The 25,572-nt window shown below is 46.8% G+C and overlaps 1 protein-coding gene across 1 annotated transcript in view; it reads right to left on the bottom strand.

Moving 5' to 3' along the window:
- TRHDE (thyrotropin releasing hormone degrading enzyme) overlaps positions 1-25,572 on the bottom strand; it is a 404,597-nt gene that overhangs the window by 46,556 nt on the left and 332,469 nt on the right. Inside the window, exon 13 of the mRNA XM_033951769.1 lies at positions 21,268-21,415. Within this exon, the coding sequence (XP_033807660.1) occupies positions 21,268-21,415 (148 nt within the window). The remainder of the gene's footprint in view (positions 1-21,267; positions 21,416-25,572) is intronic.

The raw sequence follows: 25,572 nt of genomic DNA, 5'->3' as shown, positions 1-25,572 counted from the left end.
AAACAGCGCCTAATTTAAATCCCAAATGCCATTTAAAAGAGGACTTAAGAGAAATTACAAGATGCCTACCCCAGATGCCTAAAAACCCCAGTGTCGGTAGGTACCTCCAGAGGCGCAATTCACTTCAAAGATGGAAAAGTAGGCCTTGAAAAAACCCTGGCCTAAACGCCACCATCGTATAACTGACACACGGTCGGCAGCTGCTTTTAAGGCGGCCATTGATAAGGGCTAGGGTACCAGACGTCTGGATTTCCATGGACATGTCCGTCTGGGGGGGAGGGTGTCCAGACTGCTTTTCAAAACCCGGCACTTTGCCCGAGTTTTGAAAAGCTTCCTCGAAATCGCATCGGGCAGGAGAGCATCCGCGCATGCAGAGATGCCATGCGATGACAACACGCGCAGGCATGCGCGTGTGTGAAGCCATTGCGTCGCGTCTGCGCATGCGCGGGTGCCCTCCTGTCTGACGAGAGCGGGCAGCGGTGGTAGGGGCTAGGGCAGGATTGAGGTGTAATGGGGCAGGTCTATGGAGGCGGGTCTCTGGGTCCAGATTTTGCCAAAGTAAAATCTTTTAACCCTAATAAGGGCACTGTTAAGAAAATCCGGGCCTCAATGTGGGGAAAAGGTAGGGTTAAACAAAAAAAAAAGCAAAAAAAAAACTCTGTGGAGTGACGATGTTCCTAAATGGACTTTATTTGAAAGTGTCAAAGTTCCAAAGGTACACTGAAATCATCCACATAAAATAATTTCATCCATATAAAAATAAATCATCCTCATAAGAGCCTTAAAGGACTTAGTCCGCTAGGGATACAGGACCCAACACGGTCCGCGTTTCGACAAAAAGTCTTCTTCAGGGGTCCCTGGGGGGTCCTATAAAGGTGAGTACGTGGGAAACAATTGTGTGGTGAGCCGGAAGTGAGTGGTTTTCTCTGGATTTTCTTCTTGGGAAAAGGTAGGGTTACCATATGGCTCCAGAAGAAGGAAGACGGATTGAGACATCTGGGTTTTATTTGCATTGAAAGCAATGAGGAACAGATGAGACATCTGCTTTCAATGCAAAGAAAACCGGATGTCTCAATCCATCCTCCTTTTTCTGGATCCATATGGTAACCCTAGGAAAAGGCCTACAGCAAAATGAATTAAAGCATTTTGTGGTAATTTGCCTGCAAGCATACACTAATCACATGTTATTCATTTTGTAATTTGGGGGGAAGGGGTATGTTGTGGGTGGGGAACAAGCCTAGGACCGTTATTCAGTGTGGCACAGTGGTTAAAGCTACAGTCTCAGCACCCTGAGGTTGTAGGTTCAAACCCACGCTGCTCCTTCTGACACTGGGCAAGTCACTTAATCCCCCCATTGCCCCAGGTACATTAGACAGACTGTGAGCCCACAGGGACAGACAGGGAAAAATGCTTGAGTACCTGAATAAATGCATGTAAATCGTTCTGAGCTCCCCTGGGAGAACGATATAGAAAACTGAATAAATAAAAAATGCTCCCACGTTTATTTTTTTTGCAATTGCATGGGCTAATGGAAAAATCATTGCAGGACTTGCAAAAAAAATTAATTAAAGAAAGAATATCCTTAAAATATCTGTACCTGAAATATGAGCTTAGTTCCACTGTTTGCGCTAAGCTGAGCAGGAGTCCTCCAACTACACCGCTGCCAGTAGGGGGGGAGAGGGTGTAGTACTGCAATATTGCATTTTTAATCTCTAGGGGCAGGCAGGTTCCCTGGAGTCCAGCAGAGCTTGTATATCCCTCACTATTGAAAATGTAATTGTGAAACAGCACCACCTGTTGGCAAGACTATAGATGGAGGACTTCCCGCTCAGTGCGTGGGAAAGTCCTGCATTAAAACACCCGTATTTTAGAGAGTTTTAGTAAAAGGGCCCCTAAATAAGAGGATGCCTGTTCTAACCGCGTTAGGTTCACCTTGGCTGACACAGAGCAAGGAGAAATTAGGTTCTTACCTGCTAATTTACTTTCTTTTAGCTTCTCCAGACCAGTAGAGGTTAACTTTACGAATGGGTATATATCTAATCATGACCAGCAGGTGGAGACTGAAAACAAAACTTTGGGACAGTATATACTATCCTCCCTTCTCTATTTCCCTCAGTCTGCCGAATAGCCAAGCAGAACCAAGAACTGGAAAACAGGAAGAAAACAATACTCCGAACAGGAGTAACAAATAACATACCCAAATGCTGTTGGAAAATGCAGAGGAGAAATACCCGAAGGAAAATGTCCCCACAGCTCGCCAGCTAAGCCAGCCGAGCCACAGCCGCTGTTCTTTAATTCTCCCCGGCCCTAGAAAAATACTAGAACCCGCAGCAAAAAACAAAAACTGCCCGCGAAAACAGCCCCAACAACAACAACAACAACAGACAGGGTGGGGACCTCTACTGGTCTGGAGAAGCTAAAAGAAAGTAAATTAGCAGGTAAGAACCTAATTTCTCCTTCTTTAGCACTCTCCAGACCAGTAGAGGTTAACTTTACGAATGGGACGTACCAAAGCAGTCCCTCTCACGGGCGGGACCCCCGAAGGGCCGATACCAGAACACGCTCACCGAACACCGCGTCCCGACGCGCCTGAACATCTACCCGATAATGTCTAACAAAAGAATACAAGGAGGACCAAACCGCAGCCTTACAAATATCCACCGGAGGCACGAGCGACGACTCAGCCCAAGAAGCCGCCTGACCCCGAGTGGAATGAGCCTTGAGAAACTCCGGAACAGGCTGCTGTTTCAGAAGATAAGCGGAAGCAATCGTCTCCTTGATCCAGCGCGCAATAGTAGCCTTAGAAGCGCCAGCTCCCCGACGAGGACCAGCCAGGAGGACAAAGAGATGATCGGACTTCCGGAATTCCTGGGTCCGCTGCACATCAGAGCGAAGGACCCGACCGACATCCAACTTGCGCAGCTGCCGTTGCTCAGAAGAGCCCTCCCGACCACCCAAGACCGGGAGAACCACCGATTGATTGACATGAAAAGGAGAAACAACCTTTGGCAGAAAGGAAGGAACAGGCCGCAAGACGACCCGCTCCCTAGACAACTCCAAGAAGGGAGCCCTACAAGAGAAAGCCTGCAGCTCAGAAATACGCCTAGCAGAAGTAATGGCCACCAAAAAGACCGCCTTCAAAGTAAGGTCCTTCAAAGAACAGTCGTCCAAGGGCTCGAAAGGCGGGCGCACCAAAACAGAGAGAACCAGATTAAGATCCCAAGAGGGAACCGAGGGCCGTAGGGGAGGCCTAAGCAACTTGGCCGCCCGCAGAAACCGAATCACATCAGGAAGAGCCGATAAACGCTGACCTGACACCAACCCTCGAAAGGTCGACAGGGCCGCAAGATTAACCCGGAGAGAAGACCAAGCCAGGCCTCTATCCAGGCCATCCTGCAAGAACTCTAGAATGTTAGGCAGAGAAGCGCGAAAAGAGGTCACTTCCCGCGCCCGACACCATTCCTCAAAGAGACGCCAAACCCGCACATAAGCCCGAGAGGTAGAAAGCCTCCGGGACCCCAACAGTGTAGCGATCACCTTGTCTGAATATCCCTTCTTGCTAAGGCGACCCCTTTCAAGAGCCACGCCGTAAGACAGAAGAGAGACGGGTCGAACAAGGGAATGGGACCCTGCATCAGAAGGTCGTCCGAGAGAGGCAGAGGAAGAGGAACCGCCACCAGGTGCCTCACCAGATCCGCATACCACGGACGTCGAGGCCAATCCGGAGCCACCAGCACCACCAAACCCGGATGGTGAACAATGCGAAGAAGCACTCTGCCCACCAGCGGCCAAGGAGGGAACACATACAACAGCCCCTCCGTTGGCCACGGCTGGACCAGAGTATCCAGACCCTCGGCCAGCCCTTCCCTGCGACGACTGAAGAAGCGGGGCACTTTGGCGTTGCCACTCGTGGCCATCAGGTCCATCAGGGGCTGCCCCCAATCTTGCACTATCAACCGAAATGCTCCGGCGCCGAGAAACCACTCTCCTGGATCCAGGAAGTGACGACTGAGGAAGTCTGCCTGAACATTTTCTACCCCAGCTATATGAGAAGCCGAGAGGTCCAGAAGATGGGACTCCGCCCAAACCATGAGCCGAGCCGCCTCCTGCGCCACAGGAGTGCTCTTGGTGCCCCCCTGACGATTGACATAAGCCACCGCCGTGGCATTGTCCGACAGGACTCTGACCGACTTGCCCAGCAAAAGGGAGTGGAAAGCTAACAGCGCCAGCCTGACCGCTCTGGTCTCCAACTCGTTGATCGACCAGGAGGCCTCCTCCGCGGACCAGGTGCCCCGAGCTGAGTGGCCCATAAACTGAGCCCCCCAACCGAGGAGACTCGCATCCGTAAGGAGCACCGTCCACTGCGGGAGATCCAGACCCACCCCCTGAACCAGGTGAGGGGTCCGGAGCCACCAGCGCAGACTGCAGCGCGCCAAGCCTCGCAGGGGAACCGGAACATCCAAATCTTGCCTCCGGGGAGACCACCTCCGGAGCAGAGCATACTGAAGAGGACGCATGTGGGCCCGCGCCCACCTCACCACGTCCAGGGACGCCGCCATTGACCCCAGGACTTGGAGGAAATCTCGCGCCCGAGGACCCCGGGACGCCAAAAGCAGGCGAATCTGAGATTGCAATTTGCTCACCCGGGCCTCTGGAAGGAAGACCTTCCCCAAGGAGATGTCGAACATAACCCCAAGGCACTCCAGACGCTGAGCCGGGACCAACCGACTCTTGGAAAGGTTGACCACCCAGCCCAGCGACCGGAGAAACTCCACCACCCGAGCCGTAACCCGGGAGCTCTCCTGCAACGACTTTGCCCGAATCAACCAGTCGTCCAGGTAGGGGTGAACCAGGATGCCCACCGACCGCAAGGCTGCCGCGACGACCACCATTACCGTGGTGAACGTCCGAGGAGCCGTGGCCAGACCAAAGGGAAGCGCACAGAACTGAAAGTGCCGCCCCAAGATCGCAAAGCGAAGGAAGTGCTGATGAGAGGCCCGAATTGGAACCTGCAAGTAGGCCTCCGTCAGATCGAGAGACGTAAGAAACTCCCCCGGCTGAACCGCCAGAATGACCGACCGCAGCGTTTCCATGCGGAAAGACGGAATCTTGAGAGCTCTGTTGACCCCTTTCAAATCCAGGATGGGCCGAAAGGTCCCCTCCTTTATGGCCACCACAAAGTAAATGGAGTACCTGCCGGTGCCCCACTCCGTAGGGGACACCGGCACCACTGCCTCGAGATCTAGCAAACGCTGAAGGGTCTGACGAAAAGCCTGCGTCTTCCATGGAGTCTGACATGGAGAAGCGAGGAAAAGGTCCGGCAGAGAGCGGGTAAACTCCAGAGCGTAACCGTCCCGCACCACCTCAAGGACCCACTGATCGGACGCGATCTCGGCCCATTTGGGGAAAAATTTGCGCAGCCGGGCCCCCACCGGAACCAAAGGGGGCGCCGGCAAGGAGTCATTGCGCAGGACGGGAAGCGGGGGAACCGGCGGAGGGATTCCCTGCCCCCCGACGGGCCCCCCGAAAGGGCTGCATGCGCTGGAAGAACCGACCCCGGGAAAAACCCTGAGCCGGGAAAGAAGCAGCCCCACGCCCCGGGCGATACTTGCGAAATTCCCGCAAACGCCCCCGGGCAGCCCCACACCTAGACGCAGGGCGGGCACGGTCCTCAGGCAGACGGGGCACCTTCGAGTCCGTCAGAGTCTGAATCAACTCATCTAATTCCTCTCCAAACAAAAAGACCCCCTAAAGGGAACTTTAGTAAACTTAGCTTTGGACGCAGAATCCGCCGCCCAAGCGCGCAGCCACAAAATACGCCGCGCGGCCATGCCATAGACTTAGCCGAAATCCGCACCAAGTCATAAAGAGCATCTGAGAGGAACGAGGCAGCCATCGCAATCTTCGCTACCTCCTGATCCACTAGAGACCAGTCATCAGACTCCCGATCCAGGACACGCTCAGCCCACCGAAACACGGCGCGAGCGACTAGCTCCCCACAAACAGCCGCCTGGACCCCAAAGGCAGAGACATCAAAATCATACTTAAGAAGAGTCTCTAACGCACGCGCCTCCGAGACCCTAAGAGCAGAACCGTCCATAACAGGCACGGTATGCCGCTTAGGAAGTGCCGAGACCACCGCGTTCCCCATTGGCGAAATTAAGGTAGCCCTACCTCCCTCCGGGACGGGATACCCAAGAGCCAAGGCGCACACCAAACGAAACTGCGCCCATAGGCCACTGCGCCAACACAAAATCCCGCAAATCCTGACGCACAGGAAAAGAGCGGGAACCAGGACAGACCCCCTGAAGCAGAGGGGCCCCCATACGCGGGGTCTCCGGCGGCGCCACTGCAAAAATGCAGCACCAAGGAGACCTGCTACACAGGTCTAAAAGCTCATCCCTCTGAATAAAAAAGCGCACCACGGACGCATCTGCTCTGGAAGACGGGAAACCCGCCGCCCCGCTGCCAACAGGCGTCCCCCTCTAGAGGATCCTGGAAGCCCGCCAAAGCAGCCAGGTCCTCAACCAGGCCAACACGCTCCTCCGCCCACCAATTCGCAATCCAAGCCCCCCCGCGGGCGCTTGGATGAGGGAGGAGGAAGAGGGGACGCCAAACGAAAAGAGGGAGGCAAAGCCATAGGGGGCGCGGAGGGAAACCCCCCCCGAAACCCCCCAGGCGCACGTGGGACCCCCAAAAGTCCGCACAAAGAAAGAAAATAAATTGGGGGCAAAAAACCCCTGGGGGTCCCCAGGGACTCCCTGCCCCAGCAGGGGTCCATGCTGAAACCTGCCCCTGTGTTCGCCATACAGGGGGAAGGTCACCTGAGGTTGCAGACAAAATGGAGGGGCCAGACAAAGAAAATGGCGAAGTTCCCGCCAAAAATGCTCCCTCCATGGCCTGTAGCGGCTGAGAAGACTGAACAGTCTCAGCCGCTAAGACAGGCAAGTCGGCATCAGCTGTCAAAAAATCAGCTGAGAGGGAATCCTTCGGGGAATCCCTCCGTGGGCGGTTGTGGAAGACCGGGCTTCCCCACTGCTCCAAGCCGACTCGCGAGGCACCATCGGCGGGGAGCTCTGGGCGCCTGCAGCCGCTGCCGACGGAGCTCCACCACCTCACCGACCCAAACCGCCGAGTTCAGGCCGGCCGCGAGTGCCTCGCGGCTGGACTAAAATTGTGGCCTACTCCCCCGGAGAAGGGCACAATTGCTCCAGACGCGACCTAGCTATAAAAAAGTGCTGGTTACATGAAAAAATACAGTAAAATACAGTTTTCTTAAAGGGAAACAACCCTCCAGACCAGCACTACCTCAGGATTTTTTATTTTTATTTTTTTTTTTTTTTTTTTACAGAACAGACTCCACAGGCTCTCGAAGCAATATGCCTTGCTTGACTTAGGGGGCAAGGCTTACTGCTGAGGCTCCTCTAAAAAAATGTGGGGAGGTGGAGGAAGTGGGGGGAGGGACCCCGCTCGTGACCCGCCGGGTTTGACACCCCCGAGGTCAGACGAACCCCCAAACAGGGCCCGACCAAGCTCCGTCCGGCCAAAAACAGGGACAATAAACCCCTAAACAAATTCCAACAGCCCTACCAAGAGAGATGGGTACAGATCACTCAACACCTGCTGGAGACTGAAAGAAGACTGAGGGAAATAGAGAAGGGAGGATAGTATATACTGTCCCAAAGTTTTGTTTTCAGTCTCCACCTGCTGGTCATGATTAGATATATACCCATTCGTAAAGTTAACCTCTACTGGTCTGGAGAGTGCTAAAGAACCTTTGTTCTCCTTTTTTATCGCATACATGGCAAGTGCAATGCTGTCTAACTCTGCAGCAGTTGATGATTTCTGCAGCCAGACTGATAACTGGTACTCCAAGGTTCGAACATATCACCCCAGTCCTGAAGAACTTGCACTGGCGTCCAATCCCACAGCGAATGTACCTCAAGGTGCTTTCATGCATGCACCAGGTGTAGGGTTACTAGATTTTCTGTTTGGAAAATCCAGACCCCCCCCTAGATTTTCCCTGGGCGCCATCTCGCTCGGGGTGCCGGCACCCCTCCTCCTCCCCCTGCTGCACACGCGCCCCTTCAGGTTTCAAGTTTATTAAAAAAATTTTAAACCGCTTAATCAGGTTTCTAAGCGGTGTACAATAAAATTAAATAAAAACATATTAAAACTGGGGATACTGGATAAAATCCAAGTGTCATAATAAAGCACAGATAAGACGTAGGGACCAACTTCAAACAATGGGAAAGTGGGAAAGAACTACAGTCGTTAAAGAAAACTGCAACACAAAGGGAAAATTCAATAGGTTAGGGTAAAAAAATAATAATTTGATTTAATTTTTTTGTCCTTAAGAGGACAGTTGTTATCCAAAAGTGTCCTGGAACAAGAATGTTTTTAGTTTTGCTTTAAATTTTTTTTATATCGGATTCACTGCGCAAATAGTTAGGCAGCGAATTCCAGAGAGTAGGGGCAGTGACGGCAAAATTATTGGAGCGCAACGTATTAATCAATTTTAGAGAAGGTATAACGAGAAGATTCTGAGACGTTGAACGAAGAGATTTTAAAGTATTATAGGGAATTAAAAGTCTGTTGATGAACTCTGGTTGGTTGTTTAATTTTGTTGTAAATGTTAGAAGTAGGATTTTATAACCGATTCTATGTTCAACTGGTAACCAATGTGCACTAGTCAGAAGGGGTGAGACGTGATCGTATTTCTTTGCGCCACAAATGATCTTAATAGTTGTGTTTTGTACGATCTGAAGCCGTCTAATTTCCTTTTTTGTAATGCCTTTATACAGGGCGTTACAGTAGTCTATACAGGAGACTATAGGGAGTGGATCAATGTGTTCAAGGAGGCTGGATCAAGTAACTTTGCAAGGGAACGTATCATCCTGAGTCGATAGAAGCATTTCTGAACGACCGTGCTAATGTGAAAATGATAAGAAAATTTACTGTCAAAAGTAACTCCTAATAGTTTTAAAGTAGGGACAATTTTGATGGGGAGCGATTCGAGCTTCAGGGGAGCCTGGAGCGTTGATCCTTCTTTAAAAGGAAAAATCATGAGTTTGATTTGTTGATATTAAGAGACAGTTTATTTGAGTCTAACCATGATTTGATTTTTCCTAATTATGGTTAATGGATGCTACCTCTTCCGTATTGTTGAGATCAATGGGATGGATTAATTGCACATCGTCCGCGTAAGCAAATGTGGTAAAACCAATAGATTGACCCACTGTCAGAAGGGGGCGACAGGAAAATGTTGAAGAGCAATGGTGACAGAATGGATCCCTGTGGTATTCCATGTTTAGTGGAGAAAGGTTCAGACGATGTGCCATTAAAAACGACCTTAGATGATCTATCAGTGAAGTAGGAAACAAACCAGTCCATGACCTGCTCAGACAAACCGATTTCGTGAAGTCGCATTAATAGCAGACTGTGATCTATAGTATCGAAGGCCGAGGAAAGATCTAGGGAAATATGCAGTACTGATTGATGATGATCAAGATGGTATAGTATTTTAGTAGTAAGTCCTAGCAAAGAAAGTTCTGTACAATGACAGTGACGGAAACCAGTTTGATTAGGATGAAGTACATTAGTTTTCTCAACGAAGTCGGAGATTTGATGGAAAACTATTTTTTCAGTAAGTTTAGCCATGAATGGTATGTTTGCTATGGGACAGTAATTAGACAAGTCCTGAATGCTAATATTTTGATCCTTAATGATTGGATAGATAATCGATTGTTTCCAAATCTTAGGCAGAGATCCTGATGATAGACTGGAATTGACCAGGTCTTTAATGTTCGGGCCGAAAACAGAGAAAAATCGTTTTAAAAGGAAGGGAGGGATAACCTCTGAACTAGTCCCTTTTTGAACTGCGGCGCGAGCAGGCCATCAACTCGCTGCCTGCGTTGGCTGCGGCGCTGTCTCTGACATCACTTCTGGGACCCGTGTCTAGGAAGTGACATCACAGAGCGCCGAAACCGACATGGGCAGTCAGCTGGTGGCGGCTTGTGCCTGCACGGAGATAAGGGTGTATAGTCTGCAAATGGGGATGCACCTTGAAACAGCTTCTCTGTGAAACGCTGAATTCACGTCGGAGCCCCATTCAGTGTGTCAACTTTGAGATAAGTTATTTAAGGTTTTTACACCATAAATTATTTAAATCAATCGAAGAATCTGAGTGCAAGATATGATAAGATAAAAGAGTGACCGATGAGAAGGGTGGCTACGGTATAGCTTGGGTTTTACATGAACCATGAAATCCAAGTGTAGCCGCTGAGGTCACATTAGAATCATATATTAAAAAGATCAAAATGATCAATGAATGATGGATTAATTGGAAGTTTCAGGGAAGAATCTACAGAAAAATAAGAATCAAGCAGTGAAAGAATATATAATAGAATGAGAGTGTGATATTTGTTTTTGAATTGAAGCACAAATCGGGGAAGGAGCGCGCCTGCGCGGCAGGGGCGCCGCTCACCCTGGCTCCGCCACTGCTAGGACTGCTCTTAATTTCACGGCATGAGAACCTTAAGGTAGCTGATGGCTTAAAGAGTCACAGAGTCACTGACATTCGACGAAGTTGCTAACAGAGCTATGGGCTAGAATTCGAAACTGACGAAGCCCTGTTCAGGTCCTGATTTTCTAAAGCAGCTCCAGCTCTGTCAAATGATGTCACTTTTTTTCAGGCGGTTCAAGGTGCTGCACGTGGAATGCAGATATCAACAGCTTTGCCAAAGAAATTCTGCCGAGCCCTACAATGGGAGCTAATGACAAATCTCTTCCTATTACCTTGCATAGTGGAACCGGGTGATAGGTTCAGGAGATATCACCAGCAATATGTGAAGTTATTAATATTTAATATATAGCATCTTTTACTGCACAAGACATCAATTTTCTACATCAGCAGAGGGAATGTTCCTAACCATATATCTGACTTATTCTCTTAGACTGAGAACCCGGTTGTCATTGGACAATATAGATTTTTTTTTTTAATCTGCGATGAAACAGCACGTAGAGTATGCAGCAAGAAAGATGTAAATATTAGTTCCAAAGCAACTGAAACTAAGCACGTACAAGCTATACGCACAGGAGAAAAAGCAGCAGCCAGAAATTTCTGGGAGCAGTGAAATTCAGCTGCTGTCCAGCTAACATAAATAAAACTTTTAGGGGTCATTATTGATAAAGATCTATCTTTTCATGATCACATCAGTTCTATAATAAAAACATGTTTCTATAAACTTCGTATCATTCATTCATTAACTTCTATCCTGCAGATCGACTCTATTAAAATTCTGGTTCACTCTCTGATCATTTCTCACTTAGACTATTGTAATTCCCTTCTTAACGGTCTTCCCCAAAAAGAAATCCGACGTCTTCAATTGATTCAAAATACTGCTATAAAACTCATTTATAAACTGGGAAAATATGATCACGTCACTCCAGTTCTGAAAGATGCCCACTGGCTTCCTGTGGCCCACCGAATCACATATAAAATTATTCTCTTAACTTTTAAAATAAAAACCTCCCATCTGCCTTCATTTCTACATAAACTCCTCATTCCCCAATGTTCTTCTCGTACTTTGAGATCTACAAATCAAAATCTCCTTTTGATTCCTTCTATTAAACATTTTTACTACACACGGAAAATAAATTTCTCTGTTTCTGCTCCAACGCTGTGGAACTCTTTACCACAACCTCTTCGCGACGAACAACAACTGGATAAATTTAAGATAGGCCTAAAGACTTTTCTATTTCGCGATGCATTCACCTCAGTTTAGTCTCTACTTTTCCTCTTATTTTCAATTATTTAACCTTCAAATATTATTTCTAAAAAAAAAAAAAAAAAAAAAGACTCTTTCCCCACCCAAATGTTTTTTCCCATTCCCTCCTTCTCCCTTTTCTCTCAACAATGTAACTTTACCCTCCCAATAACCTCTTCCCTCACTATCAAGTTTGTCTTGTTTTTGTTTTAATATACACTATATGTACTTTTAAATATTTATTATATTAACTCCTTTTTCTTATCTATTTTTTATTGTAATGTAAACCGGCCAGATATTTATTTGATGGTCGGTATATTAAAACCTAATAAACTTGAAACTTGAAACTAACATAAACAGGGAGGCGTGGCCTAGTGGTTAGAGATGCTGCCTCAGCACCCTGATGTTGCGAGTTTGATCCCATCCTGCTCCTTGTGACAAGAGAATGACACGGTGACAATTTGGTCCCCAGTCCCCGCAGGAGCTCAATTTTCCCGTCCCCATGAGTTTTCTCGCTGTCGTTGTCTCTGCCCCCAAAATCTAGCTGTGGTACCTGGAGGGTTAAGTGACTTTCTCAGAGTCACAAGTAGAGAATGACACGGGGACAAATTTTTCCCTGTCCCCGCGGGAACACATTTTCCCGTCCCAGCGAGTTCTTATCCTGTTGCTGCCCCATTCCTGTAAGCTCTGCCATCAAGTTTCAAGTTTACTAAGTTTTTATATACCGCCTATCAAGGTTATCTATGCACAAGCCTCAATCATTTATTTAAAGCGTTTGAGGCTTGTGCGGATGAGGACGGAGCTTAGGCATTGGTGGAATGAGGCATTATGACATCACAATCTGAGCTCTAGAATGTTGCTACTTAGGATTTTCAAGGGTTTGAGGCTTGTGTGGATTTGGATGGGGCTTAGGCATTGGTGGAATGAGGCATTATTACATCACAATCTGAGCTCTAGAATGTTGCTGCTTAGGATTTTCAAGGGTTTGAGGCTTGCGCAGATGAGGACGGAGCTTAGGCATTGGTGGAATGAGGCATTATGACATCACAATCTGAGCTCTAGAATGTTGCTGCTTAGGATTTTCAAGGGTTTGAGGCTTGCGCAGATGAGGACGGAGCTTAGGCATTGGTGGAATGAGGCATTATGACATCACAATCTGAGCTCTAGAATGTTGCTGCTTAGGATTTTAAAGTGTTTGAGGCATGTACAGATGAGGAAGGAGCTTGCAGGAATGGGGCAGGGACAGGAAAAGAACTCGCGGGGACGGGACGGGAAAATGATTTTCTGCGGGGACGGGAAAAATTTGTCCCCGTGTCATTCTCTACTCCTAACCTTCAGTTTTGCTTCTTTTTTTTTTTCTTATGGTAATTTCCCATCTTTTTTCCACAGACTTTCCTCCATTCACTCATGAACTTCTCATCCATCTTCTTATGCATATAAGCCCTGATAATTTATGCTGAAACACACAAATCTTTTTGAATTTCCCTGCCCACAGTGTCTGTGTACTCTGGAAGTACTCAAGCTTGACCGCTTAATATTAGTCAGACAGAGCAAGCTACGAGGCATAAACAAGTCATAACAGGATATAAGAGCTGCGCCAACTAACGTGTTAATTTCCTTCCTCTCACTCCAGAAGGCTGCATTGCGAGAGAGGCAGTAAAGCCCTGATGAAAGCAAAACACAGTGAACCAGAAGAATCTCATCTTTCAGGTCACTAGAAGCCGGTTCGGGGCAGGACTTTCCAGCTGATGCCAATGTCATTTTGGCGGCTTAGATACCTAACTGCACAAATCGTGGACTTCAATGAAAGCGATGTCATATTTTATTTAACAAGGTTCCTTTAGAGGGGTGACAGGAAGGTGATCTCATTGTACTGTATGAAGACAATGAAATGCTTTAAGAAGAAGTCAGTCAAAGGGAAAGTTTCCGGCTAGGGAATGATACGGGGACAAATTTGTCCCCGTCCCTGCAGGAACTCAATTTTCCCGCCCCGTCCCCACAAGTTTTGTCGCTGTTCCTGTCCCTGCTCCATTCCTGCCAGCTCTGTCTTAACCGCACAAGCCCCAAACCCTTATGATTTTAAAGTGTTTCATGCTTATGCAGATAAGGACGGAGCTTAGGCATTGGTGGAATGAGGCATTATGACATCACAATCTGAGCTCTAAAATGTTGTTACTTATGATTTGAAAGTGTTTGAGGCTTGTGCAGATGAGGACGGAGCTTAGGCATTGGTGGAATGAGGCATTATGACATCACAATTTGAGCTCTGGAATGTTGCTACTAATGATTTCAAAGTGTTTGAGGCTTGTGCAGATGAGGACGAAGCTTAGGCATTGGTGGAATGAGGCATTATGACATCACAATCTGAGCTCTAGAATGTTGCTACTTAGGATTTTAAAGGGTTTGAGGCTTGTGCGGATGAGGACAGAGCTTAGGCATTGGTGGAATGAGGCATTATGACATCACAATCTGAGCTCTGGAATGTTGATACTTAGGATTTCAAAGTGTTTGAGGCTTGTGCAGATGAGGACGGAGCTTAGGCATTGGTGGGGTGAGGCATTATGACATCACAATCTGAGCTCTGGAATGTTGCTACTTAGGATTTGAAAGTATTTGAGGCTTGTGCGGATGAGGACGGAGCTTAGGCATTGGTGGAATGAGGCATTATGACATCACAATCTGAGCTCTGGAATGTTGCTACTTAGGATTTGAAAGTGTTTGAGGCTTGTGCAGATGAGGACAGAACTTGCAGGGATGGGGCAGGGACAGGAAAAGAACTTGTCGGGTTGGGAAAATGAGTTCCCATGGGGACAGGAAAACTTTGTCCCCCGTGTCATTTTCTATTTCCGGCATCTGTTGATCGGTTTCAGAATCTGCAATAACCTTGGAATGTTGTTTTCATTCATCGTCCCCCTCATTCCAGGACAGGTCACGTAAAACTATATGCCGACTGTACATTGCAAATTTATAGAACACACCAGCCCTGTGCATCAATGTACACCAGTGTATCGCAAACTGTGTGCCGCCCGAGATTCCAGGTGTGCCATGAGATGCCGGGGAGGAGGAGAGGCGCCAGCACCGGCTGACCGCCTACAGGATGTGCCTCTTGCAACGAGAGGCACGTCCTGTAGGCAGTCAGCCAGCGCCCCCCCACCCCTTCCAGCACCCCTTACTGGTGGTTCAGTGCTATGTCTGGAGGGCCTTCACGCACACGTCAAAATGATGACATCACGCACGCAAGTGATGTCATCACGTCAACATCCACACTCTTCCTGATGCCCTCGAGCCATGACCACCGTGTTTAGTGTGCTGCGGTTTCACGAAGTTTGCAAGACGCTTAAGCGCATCAGTGAGAGCTGAACGACTCACCGCTCTTCTATAATTAAACGCTCAATTTGTACAGCTTGAAATTGTTGAAGGAACGTAGACTAGGCTGGAACTTGGGTAGGCCATAGACGGGAGTGTCATTTACAGGGACAGTTTACAGAACACCTGTAAGTTGCATGCGTAAATATCTCGTCTACGTACTAACATTTACACGAGCCATCAACCCACTATAAATGTTGTTGTGAGAAATGAAAATGCTAATATACAGTATTTTCTAGTGGTGTTAATTTTTGCAAGATAATACAAAGGGGTGGAGGACATGAGGGGACCAAAGAGAAGAGTATAAGGCAGAGAGAACTCCACCAACCGTAGTCTACAGAAAAGAATGTGCAACGAGGTGTCAATTGTTATTAAATGCTGTTGAGTCTGTGTCGACCCTGAACCAGTGGTGTAGTGATGGTGGTGGGGGGGGCCTTTCCTCCTCTCCGCACCCGTTCCTCCCATGTCGGGTTTACGCGAGCCTTCAATTCCCCACCACCGTACCTCTAGCTCTTGCCAGCACGAGCAGCAGCTCCAACCTGCCTCGGTGCTCCCCCCCTCTGATGTCACTTCCGGGTCTCGTGACATCAGCGGGAGGACCGACACTGGCGCCAGTAGCAAGTTAGAGGTGCTGCTCATGCCGGAGGAGCTAAACAGGTTCGGGGGAAGGGGGCGCGCACGTGGCAGGAGGGGGGGCGGGGAGGAGGCACCTCCGAGAGAAGCAGTACAGTCATAATCAGTTAATGAATTTAAAAAACGCATGAGATAGACATAGGGGATACCTAAGTTATAGGGTTGCCAGATTTTCCGTTTGCAAAATCCAGGACCCTAAACCCACTTCCAGGCTCTCCCATTTCCACCCATCCCTGCCCCGTCACGCCCCAGTTCTGTCCCCAATCCCACCCTAGCCCCGCTCGCGGCCTGTTCTCATCGGGCAGGACGGATGCACTCCTGCCCGACAGCGATTTGATAGAAGCTTTTCAAAACCCGGACAAAGTGCTGGGTTTTGAAAAGCCATCCGGACCCCCAGACATGTCCTCAAAAGGAGGATGTGCCCGAGGAAATCCAGACGTCTGGTAACCCTACCTAAGTAGAAAGAGAACTGAAATACAACATGGCTGTTGAGGTGTTATCTTGGGCAGGAGTGGTGAGAACTGAGACCGATGCTAGACAGACATCCACGGTCTGTGTCCTACAAGTGGCGTGAGACGGGTGAAGTTTTGTCATCTCCAGTGTGTTAGGTCATTTTATTGTCACTTACTGCAAGGGGGGGTGCTTTGCTGCTTAGGGAGGAGGGGAAGACATCTTGACTGGTAAGTTGAATGCTGTCAGCAATACTTGAAGTCTTGGTTGTAATCACATATTATCCCCATTGTGTTTGGCTGCCTATATGGTAAGTCTCTCCTATCTGTGCCTTTCTCTTCAGCTGCCAACTCCAGACTCTGTCCCGTCTGCCTTGCTGCGCCGTATGCTTGGAACAAGCTGCCCGAATTGCTACGGCGGGCTCCGTCTCTGGCTGTGTTCAAGGCCCAGTTAAAAACCCTAACTCCTCTCACTTTGGGTTTTGCACACTCAACCCTATATGTCGTGTCTGTCTGTCCAAGTTAGATTGCAAGCTCTTCCAAGAAGGGACTGCCTATAACTGTCAACATGTACGGCACTGTAGTAGCATATGGTTGGCACAGTGGTGACTTGAATATAGGTGACTGGGGCCTGACAGAGTGGCATGGCTCTGGCCACCTTTTAGGCAGACTGAATGGGGGTCTTTTTCTGCCGCCATTTACTGTGTTACTGTGCATTCTTGATTTTCGCATTTTGCCGCATCCTGCTTTAGTTTCTTGGGCACACTAAGGCGCTCTTTTACTTAGGTGTGAAATCAACGCGTGCGCTAACCGCTAGCATGCACCTCCATAGGATAACATGCACGCATTAGCGTTGAGCGTGTGATTAGTGTGCGCTAATTATCGCGTGCTAAAAAGCATAGCGTACCTTCGTAAAAGAGGGGGCAAATTGTATTAAAATTTGCTGGAAATTTTTTTTTTTTTTTTTTAAATGCTGATGAAGTGATTGCCCTTTGAACCAAATGGCATATTTTTTTGATCCTTTATGGCTGGGTTCTGAAGTTTTTTTCCTTCCTAAAAAAAATGATATTAAAATGATGTTTTATTTGTGACTATGCTAAAGTGCATCCCCGACTTAAGGATTCCACACTGAGGACACGGCTGTGGACGTCATTAGAAACGACGATCGCTAGCAGCATTGCATTACAAAGACAAGAGCTCGAGAACGAGAAAAAAACCAAAACCCCTTCATAAGTGCAATAGTGTAAAGAGACAGCCCACCGGAAGTTCAAAATTAGAAGCATTTCACCGCTAATGACATATGCGTTAGAAACAGTGCCTTACATCTGCGACAAAAACATCCACCTAGTGATCTTTCTGCAGCTACAGGAGAAAAAGCTGTTTTCCTGGGTGGAAATTGATCATGACGCGCCTGCTTCGTTATAAGGTGAAGATCTAAAGTACCAGCATTTCTTAATCTGGAATGTTCTACTGTCCAAACTAGAGAGTTGCGCGGGGACAGAAATCCCACCCATCCCCGCCAGGATCCTCTCCGTCCCCACCCGTCTCCGCCAGGATCCTTTCCGTCCCCACCCCTCCCCGCCAGGATCCTCACCGACCCTGTCAGGATCCTCTCCGTCCCTGTCAGGATCCTCTCCATCCCCACCCGTCCCCGCAAGGAATTCCCTCCATCCCCGCCTGTCCCCATAAAAAGCAGCAATTACTTCTGACAGGATCATCAATTCCACAGTTTCTTTTGTGTTTGCGCTGCTGTTTTCCTTGTGGAATCTCTTTAGTGGAACCCTTTTTTTGTTTTCTGTTCAGGTAATTAACTTATAAACCCCCTCTTTTACTAAGGCTGACGTGTCCATTATATTATATGGACGAACCCTGCTTCCAAAGCCTTCCATCCCGTGGGAGTCCCGTTGGCTAGAGGGGGAGTCCCCGTGGGAGTCCCGTGGGTCAGAGGGGGATCCCCGTGGGAGTCCCGTGGGTTAGGGGGGAATTCCTGCAGGACCCCCGCGGTACCCGCGGGATTCCCGCGATCCCCGTTCCCGTACAGACCTCTAGTACAAACCAAAAGAAATGTTCCTGTTTTTAAACACCAGCACACGGAGAGGGACAGAGCACACCAAACCCAATGCAGTGAAACAAGCACAATGGGCCTCAACGAACAGGGACTTATACGTGCGCGGGGAACAAAACTTAGGCGTCCTTTTACGAAGACGCGTTAACCGATTTAGCGCATGCTAACTGATTATAATGGGCACCTTAGCATTTAGCACTCGCTAACCATTACCATGCGCTAAATCAATTAGCTCGCCTTAATAAAAGGACCCCTTAGATAGATAAGATTTAAGAGCAAGGACGCCTTCGGCTTATAATATGCCAATTAGAAATATTCCTTCACTAGATTCTCCCTGATCTTATCCAGACCTTTAACAATTTGTGTTTACCTTATATGTTCCCTTTCCTAGAAAGATTGTATTTCTACCTCCCTTTTTCCTTCTGTACCAGTTGGTCTGTTTAATGTCGCACCCTGTAAATATGTCCTTTTGATTTTTAATCATTGATATTTGTTTTTAGTTTTTGTAATTCGCTTCGTAAAATTGCGATACGCGAATGAATCAAATTTTTAATAAAACTTGAAACTTGTCTTCATTGACTCGACATGAGCCGTGTTTCAGTTGTGGTAACACAAAACAGGCAGTGAAGGTGACCTTGGGTGCTCAGTTCCTTTATTGTATATAATGACTCACTCGACACGACCGTGGGCGTATGCTTTTTCATTATCAAGAACTTTATTGATAAGGCACCAATTATAGGTGATATCATTTGATATTATCTTATACAGTTATTATCCAGGCTCCTACGGCAGGCCCTTGTGGCGAAAACATAGTTGTGCTGAGTCAATATACACAATAAAGAAACTGAGAAGCCAAGGTCACCTTCACTGTCTTTTTTTGTCTTTCTACCTTAAGATAGTATCTCCCGTTCCTTTGTAGTCCGTTGTAGTAACCATAAGCAGCTTGATCCAAATATGTGGACTGTATCTTTTTAGCAGGTAATGTTTAGTTTGAACTATATATATGCTGCTTATGGTTGTTACTATAACTCATTTGCAGCTTAGGACTGATTCTGATCTCCGAAGTTCGGTAATTGTATTTTGCTTATTGACCGACCCCCGAGGCAGGCGTTGTATGCCGAAACACGGCTCGTGTCGGGTCAATAAAGACAATCCCCTGTTCATTGAGGCCCTTTCTGATTTTTTCGCTGTATCCTATTTGTATATATAAATTGAGTTTAGCTACCATGAATCGCCAGGTTTTCAAAATGTTGTCATGTCTTATAAGAGGGGTAATTCTATAAAACACCAATTTTTACTCATTGATTGAATGCTTAAATGCTTAGAATATTAGCATATAAAGTGCCAGTAGTGTATCGAAGGGTGAGTAGGGACCCAAACACTTAGGACACAGACCCTTCCAGCAACCTTTACTGTGGTTGGCAACCTTTACTGTGGTTGGCAGAGATCCTCGAACCCCAGCAGTTGAAGACCTCCTCCTCTGGTGGTCAGAATGTCTACCAAGCTCAGCATTTAGGAGAAGTGTCCCTGATCAGCAATGATGCCAGGAGGTCTTCAGCTGCTTGGTCTTGGAGATGCCTACCAGCTAAGGGCAGGAAGAAGGGGGAGAGCAAAGGGAGGGCAAGGATGGAGAGAAAACTTCATGTCCACCCACTTTGGGCTCAAGCTCTTCCAAAATTGGTCATCTGGCTATACCACTGATGTGTGCATAAATGACAAAACTTATCCCAAGCTGTAAATACGGTGACCCGTCAAAAGCACGCCAGACATTGGCGCGCTGACAATCCCGCAGTGATATTTGAATGCAGGACAAATGCACGCCGCCGCTTTCAAGCCTTTCCAATAGCACTGTGAGGGGGGAACCCCCCACTACATTTACAAGTCCTTGTGCTCCCGTTGGGGAGGTGTGGGGGGGAACCCCCCAACTACACTGAGAATGGAAAGGAAAACAGGAGTTTTCTCTCCCCCCCCCCCCCCCCACGGGAGCGCGAGAACTAGTAAATGTAGTGGGGGAGAAATCTCCACACACACACACATACCCTCACAGCGCTAACTGAAAGCCTTAAAAGCGGCGGAAGCAGTGGCACGCATATGTCCTGTGCGCATATGTCGCCGCAGGATTGTCGGTGCACCAAAGTCTGGTGCGCTTTGGACGGTGTACCGTAAATACGCACATATCTTATATATTTCACAGGTAAGTGTACACACAGGCAAAGCTTGGGCAGAGAGCACAGGCGGGTCTCACATAATGGCTAGAAGATCGTAAATTAGACAAAAGTCTCTGGAATTTGGGCTCATGCAATCATACCACGTCTATGACTGGCATAAGCACTCGCCCTTAATTTATTGGCAGGTAACTAAATTATTACACTGGTTTCTATAAAGGAAAGCTGGTGTCCGGAACTGCCCTTGCTATGGATTATTTTCAGCTATTTCTATTGCTTTGGAACTCATTACTTATGATTTTTTTTAAAAAAAAAAATTTTTTTTTTCCCCAGGTGACTGAGAAAAATGTGCTGAATTTCACTGGGCCTTTTTACACGAAAACAGCAAACGTGGCTCAGTTTTGTGAGTCCTACTCCATCCTGTGGCCTCTCATAGCCAATGCTAATTTCCGTTCCCCCCTCCCTCAAGCGGGAGCATTCCATCTGGCTCTAGGGAAACCGATGGCTAGGGCTGCGAGAGCTTTTAAGTGAATCGCTCCACCCATTCAAACACTGGATTTCTTTGCAGTCCTATTTTCAGACAGAAAAAAAAAAAATTGCTTCCGCTTGCAGAAACAAAAAATAGGTGTCTTTGTTAAACAACAAATTACTGTCAGCTCAAGTGTTGAAAGAAAAAATAAGCAGAGCTTAATTACTGCATTGAATACAGGAAAAGGGGGGTGGAGAAATGATTATACAGAAAATAAAGGTCCCTCAGGTCAGATGTCTAACTAAGAACTGGTTTATCTCTTGACAACAAAAGAGAAGAATATACTCTTTACACTGAAGATGCTGTAGTCTTCTGCACGGTCCAGGAGTTTATCTAGAGGATAAAGAACTCGGCTGGCAGCATGCCAAGGCAGAAAATCCTTCTCCGCAGACAGGTATCGAAGAATCTCCAGGGGGATATTCTGAGGCAAACAGCCAGCTCTGCACAGTCAAAGAATTTAATATGAATTATTATTTGGAAAAATGAGCACAGGGTGAAGCCTAATCGATGGGGGGTGGGGTGGGGTGGGGGGTTCTCTTTTTAACTTATACAAGTCGAAAAATTTGGATGGATCAATCAAACTAATAGGCACAATCCACAAAGCCGCTGAAAGGGCGCGCTGCAAAGAAGCGATCCCAAAGTCAGAAGCAAAAGACCAGGCTTCCACAAAAGAAGCAGGAACATCCACAAAGTCCACCAAGTGGAGCCAGTTCTTGGACCCAGGAGTTTAGAATACAGAATACTTTATTTCAAATTGTGAAAAATAAACAAACACTGGAACCTAGACTCAACACAGGCCGTGTTTCGGCAATATAAGCCTTCCTCAGGGGTCCTATTGAGGATCGTAAATCCAATCAAAATGTACAAAATAAAATGACACAACATTAGTAAAAATATGAGACATCAAATCGAGGATGAAATACAAACAACTTATCAAAGTTAAAAATAGATGGAAATAAAATTTAAAATATAAAGACAGTCTTAATGTGAAAGCATTATAAAATCATTCATCATACATAACATTCATAATAATATTACATCAGAAAAATGATAATAAAAAGACAATGCATGAAGATAGGGTATCTTGGAAATAAATCGACACATATGGGGTATATCGAGTATTTAACAAGAATAGCATTAATTTACATATATCTGCTTATTATCATAAAATGGTCATTTAAATTTTAAGCTGCATTACAAATGTCCTCATGTGATGTTTCATATTTTTACTAATGTTGTGTCATTTTATTTAGTACGTTTTGATTGGATTTACGATCCTCAATTGGACCCCTGAGGAAGGCTTATATTGCCGAAACACGACCCGTGTTAGGTTCCAGGGTTTGCTTATTTTTCACAATTTGAAATAAAGTATTCTAAACTTCTGGGTCCAAGGACTGGCTCCACTTGGTGTACTTTGTGGATCTATCCAAGTGTAATACATCTAATACAAGCACTAGGGCCTGGAGGAAATTTTTTTCTAATATGGAGTAAGTAGTATCTAGCCATCCAGGAACTTAATATAGGAAGTGCTTGTAGGACCCTCTGTTCTAAACACAGGAATAAAACATGAGGAGGGGGAAACTGTCAGCAATTCAGAAACTGTTCCAAATTTATCTATGAAAGTATCAATGAAAAAAAAACAACACAAAACCCCCCAAACCACCCCACATTCATAAGTCTGACCTGCTTCATTCCCCCACCCTCCATGAAGTGTTATGATGTAGGGTCAAAGGTGATGTCAAGTGAAGAGCTCTGAGGCAAAGTGGGAAGTATCTAGACAATTGATCCTCTCTTCTCTCTCCCCTCTATAGCGATTAACTTGTTCTATTGATCACTCTCTCCTCAACAATGGATTTCCTGTCCTATTAACCCCCTTTCTTCCTCCCCTCTTAAAGCCAATCAATTTGTACCTTTGCTTAATCTTTGTAAACTGCATAGAACTTCACGGTATTGCGGTATATAAGCTTTTATTATTATTATTATTATATATTTGCCCCGCTCCTGGTTTTGAAAGAGAAAAGCTTGGAGTTCCACTTAAGGTTACCAACCGACTCCATGTTCTCATGGCAAGCTGATCCAGTACTGGTTTTACCACAAGACGTCGTAATCCTGTTTTGTTTAGGGAACTGACAGACAAAAGTGTTCATGGACATATAGGGGTAAATTCTTAAAAGATCGATTAACTATAGGCACCAGAATTTCATAACGGCAGCTGTATGCACAGCTGACATTATAGAACACTATCGTGGGCCTCCATTTGCACACCTAAGTAGATGTGAGCACTTACGCTAGTTCAATGGGTGGCATGTATATTTTTTACTTTATGTATTTTTTCAGTTTGAGTATATTATCAGATTTATTGTGAATATTTTGCTGTTCCCAGTTCTAGACTTTCTGGGAGGATGGGCTAAAGCAGTGTTCTTCAACCGCCTGTCAGCAGAAATTTCCTGCCGGACAGTTCTCTTCAGCCGCCGGTCCACGGTGCGATCGATGCGGCGTTGTCTTCGGGCCAGCTCCCTCTTCCTCAGCGCTGCAGTGCACAAAGCCGTGGGCAGAGGCTTCTACGTGTGTCCTGCACCTGAACTGGAAGCCTTCATTCTGACGTCGCAACGTCAGAGGGAAGGCTTCCAGATGAGGCGTGGGACGCGCAAGGAGCCGCTGCCCACGGCTTTGTGCACTGCAGCAAGAAGAGGGAGCTGGCCTGAAGATAACACCAGGGGGCAGGCCTGAAGGCAAGGCACAGCATGGAGGGAGGGAGACAACAACGATAGGGGGAATGATTTTATTTTTTAATTTAGTGATTGATTTGTCTGTTCAGGAAGAAATGCGTTTATTTCTTTTCCTCTGGGGTTGTACTGCATGCAGAGTCTTGCATCTTAGGGTTTGTTTGTATATATTTTAGTTTTTGGTTCCGTATTTGCATGGGGTTATCTGTGTTCTGGTAGGAATGAATGTTGAGAAGCACACAGTGTGCTTTGTGTAGTTTAATTTGGTGGTTAACCATTATGTGTTGTTAATACGATTATATTGTGTGTGTGTGTGTGTATATATGAAAAATGAATGGAAAAAATGGTGTTACAATTAGTACTATTATGGGGGCGGAGATTGGGTGGAGATGGGCGGGGTCTGGCCCACGACTTAGCCCCGAGTTCTTCAACTGCCGAACCATGGACCGGTGTCGATCCACAAAATAATTATTTTATTTCCGACGGTCCGTAGGTGGCAAAAGTTTGAAGAACACTGGGCTACAGAACCAAATAAAACTGCCCCAGGGACAGATCGAGAAAATGATTGTGTACCTAATTTGTAACCTGTTCTGAGCTCCTTTGGGAGAACGGGCTTAAAAATTGAATGAATTAATAAATATATGCAACTATTTGGATCCTTATGGAATCAACCCCATGTGAGAAAATGAAGTTCCTATGAGCGTCGGGAGCAGCGCAGATCATTCAGCACGTCGGCCTGCGCTCAAAAAACGCTATTGCGGTTTTGTAAAAGGGGGTGTAAATTAGGCCCATAGTAATTTATCTACTCCAGTAACCATTGATTGGTCCCAAACAATAATTATCTGGGTGCTGAAAAATTGAGTGCCAGCGCTCGTCTATAAACAGTGCTTCGAGTTGGGCACCATTCAAGGAACAGTGGCAGTGCCAGGATCCATGCCTGATTTTGGGCATGAGGATTTATATCAACTGAAACCTGGAGTGCCACCTGTAGAATCCCCAAACAGCGGCGAAACCAAGGGAAGGAGGCACCCAGGACAGTGGCACCAGCATCACCACACCACGCTTTCCTGCTGTGCCTGCTTCTCTGCACATAGTAACATAGTAGATGATGGCAGAAAAAGACCCGAATGGTCCATCCAGTCTGCCCAACCTGATTCAATTTAATTTTTTAAATTTTTTCTTCTTAGCTATTTCTGGGCAAGAATCCAAAGCTCTACCCGGTACTGTGCTTGGCTTCCAACTGCCAAAATCTCCATCAAATCTCACTCCAGCCCATCTACACACTCTCAGCCATTGAAGCCCTCTCCAGCCCATCCTCCCCCATACGGCCATATACAGACACAGATCGTGCAAGTCTGCCCACTACTGGCCTTAATTCAATATTTACTATTATTTTCTGATTCTAAATCTTCTGTGTTCATCCCACGCTTCTTTGTACTCCATCACCGTTTTCCTCTCCACCACCTCTCTCGGGAGCACATTCCAGGCATCCTCAGTAAAGCAGAATGTCCTAATTTTGCTCTTCAATCTACCACCCCTCAACCTCAAATTATGTCCTCTGGTTTTACCATTTTCCTTTCTCTGGAAAAGATTTTATTCTACAGTACATTATTACCCTTCAAGTATTTGAACGTCTGAATCATATCTCCCCTGTCCCTCCTTTCCTATAGTGTATATATATTCAGGGCTTCCAGTCTCTCCTCATACATCTTCTGGCGCAAGCCTCCTATCATTTTTGTCGCCCTTCTCTGGACCGCCTCAAGTCTTCTTACTTCCTTCGCCAGATACAGTCTCCAAAACTGAACACAATACTCCAAGTGGGGCCTCACCAACGACCTGTACAGGGGCATCAACACCTTCTTCCTTCTACT

Source organism: Geotrypetes seraphini, chromosome 7 (assembly GCF_902459505.1).
Source record: "Geotrypetes seraphini chromosome 7, aGeoSer1.1, whole genome shotgun sequence".
NCBI lineage: Eukaryota > Metazoa > Chordata > Amphibia > Gymnophiona > Dermophiidae > Geotrypetes > Geotrypetes seraphini.
This window is presented reverse-complemented; position numbering and strand designations above follow the sequence as displayed.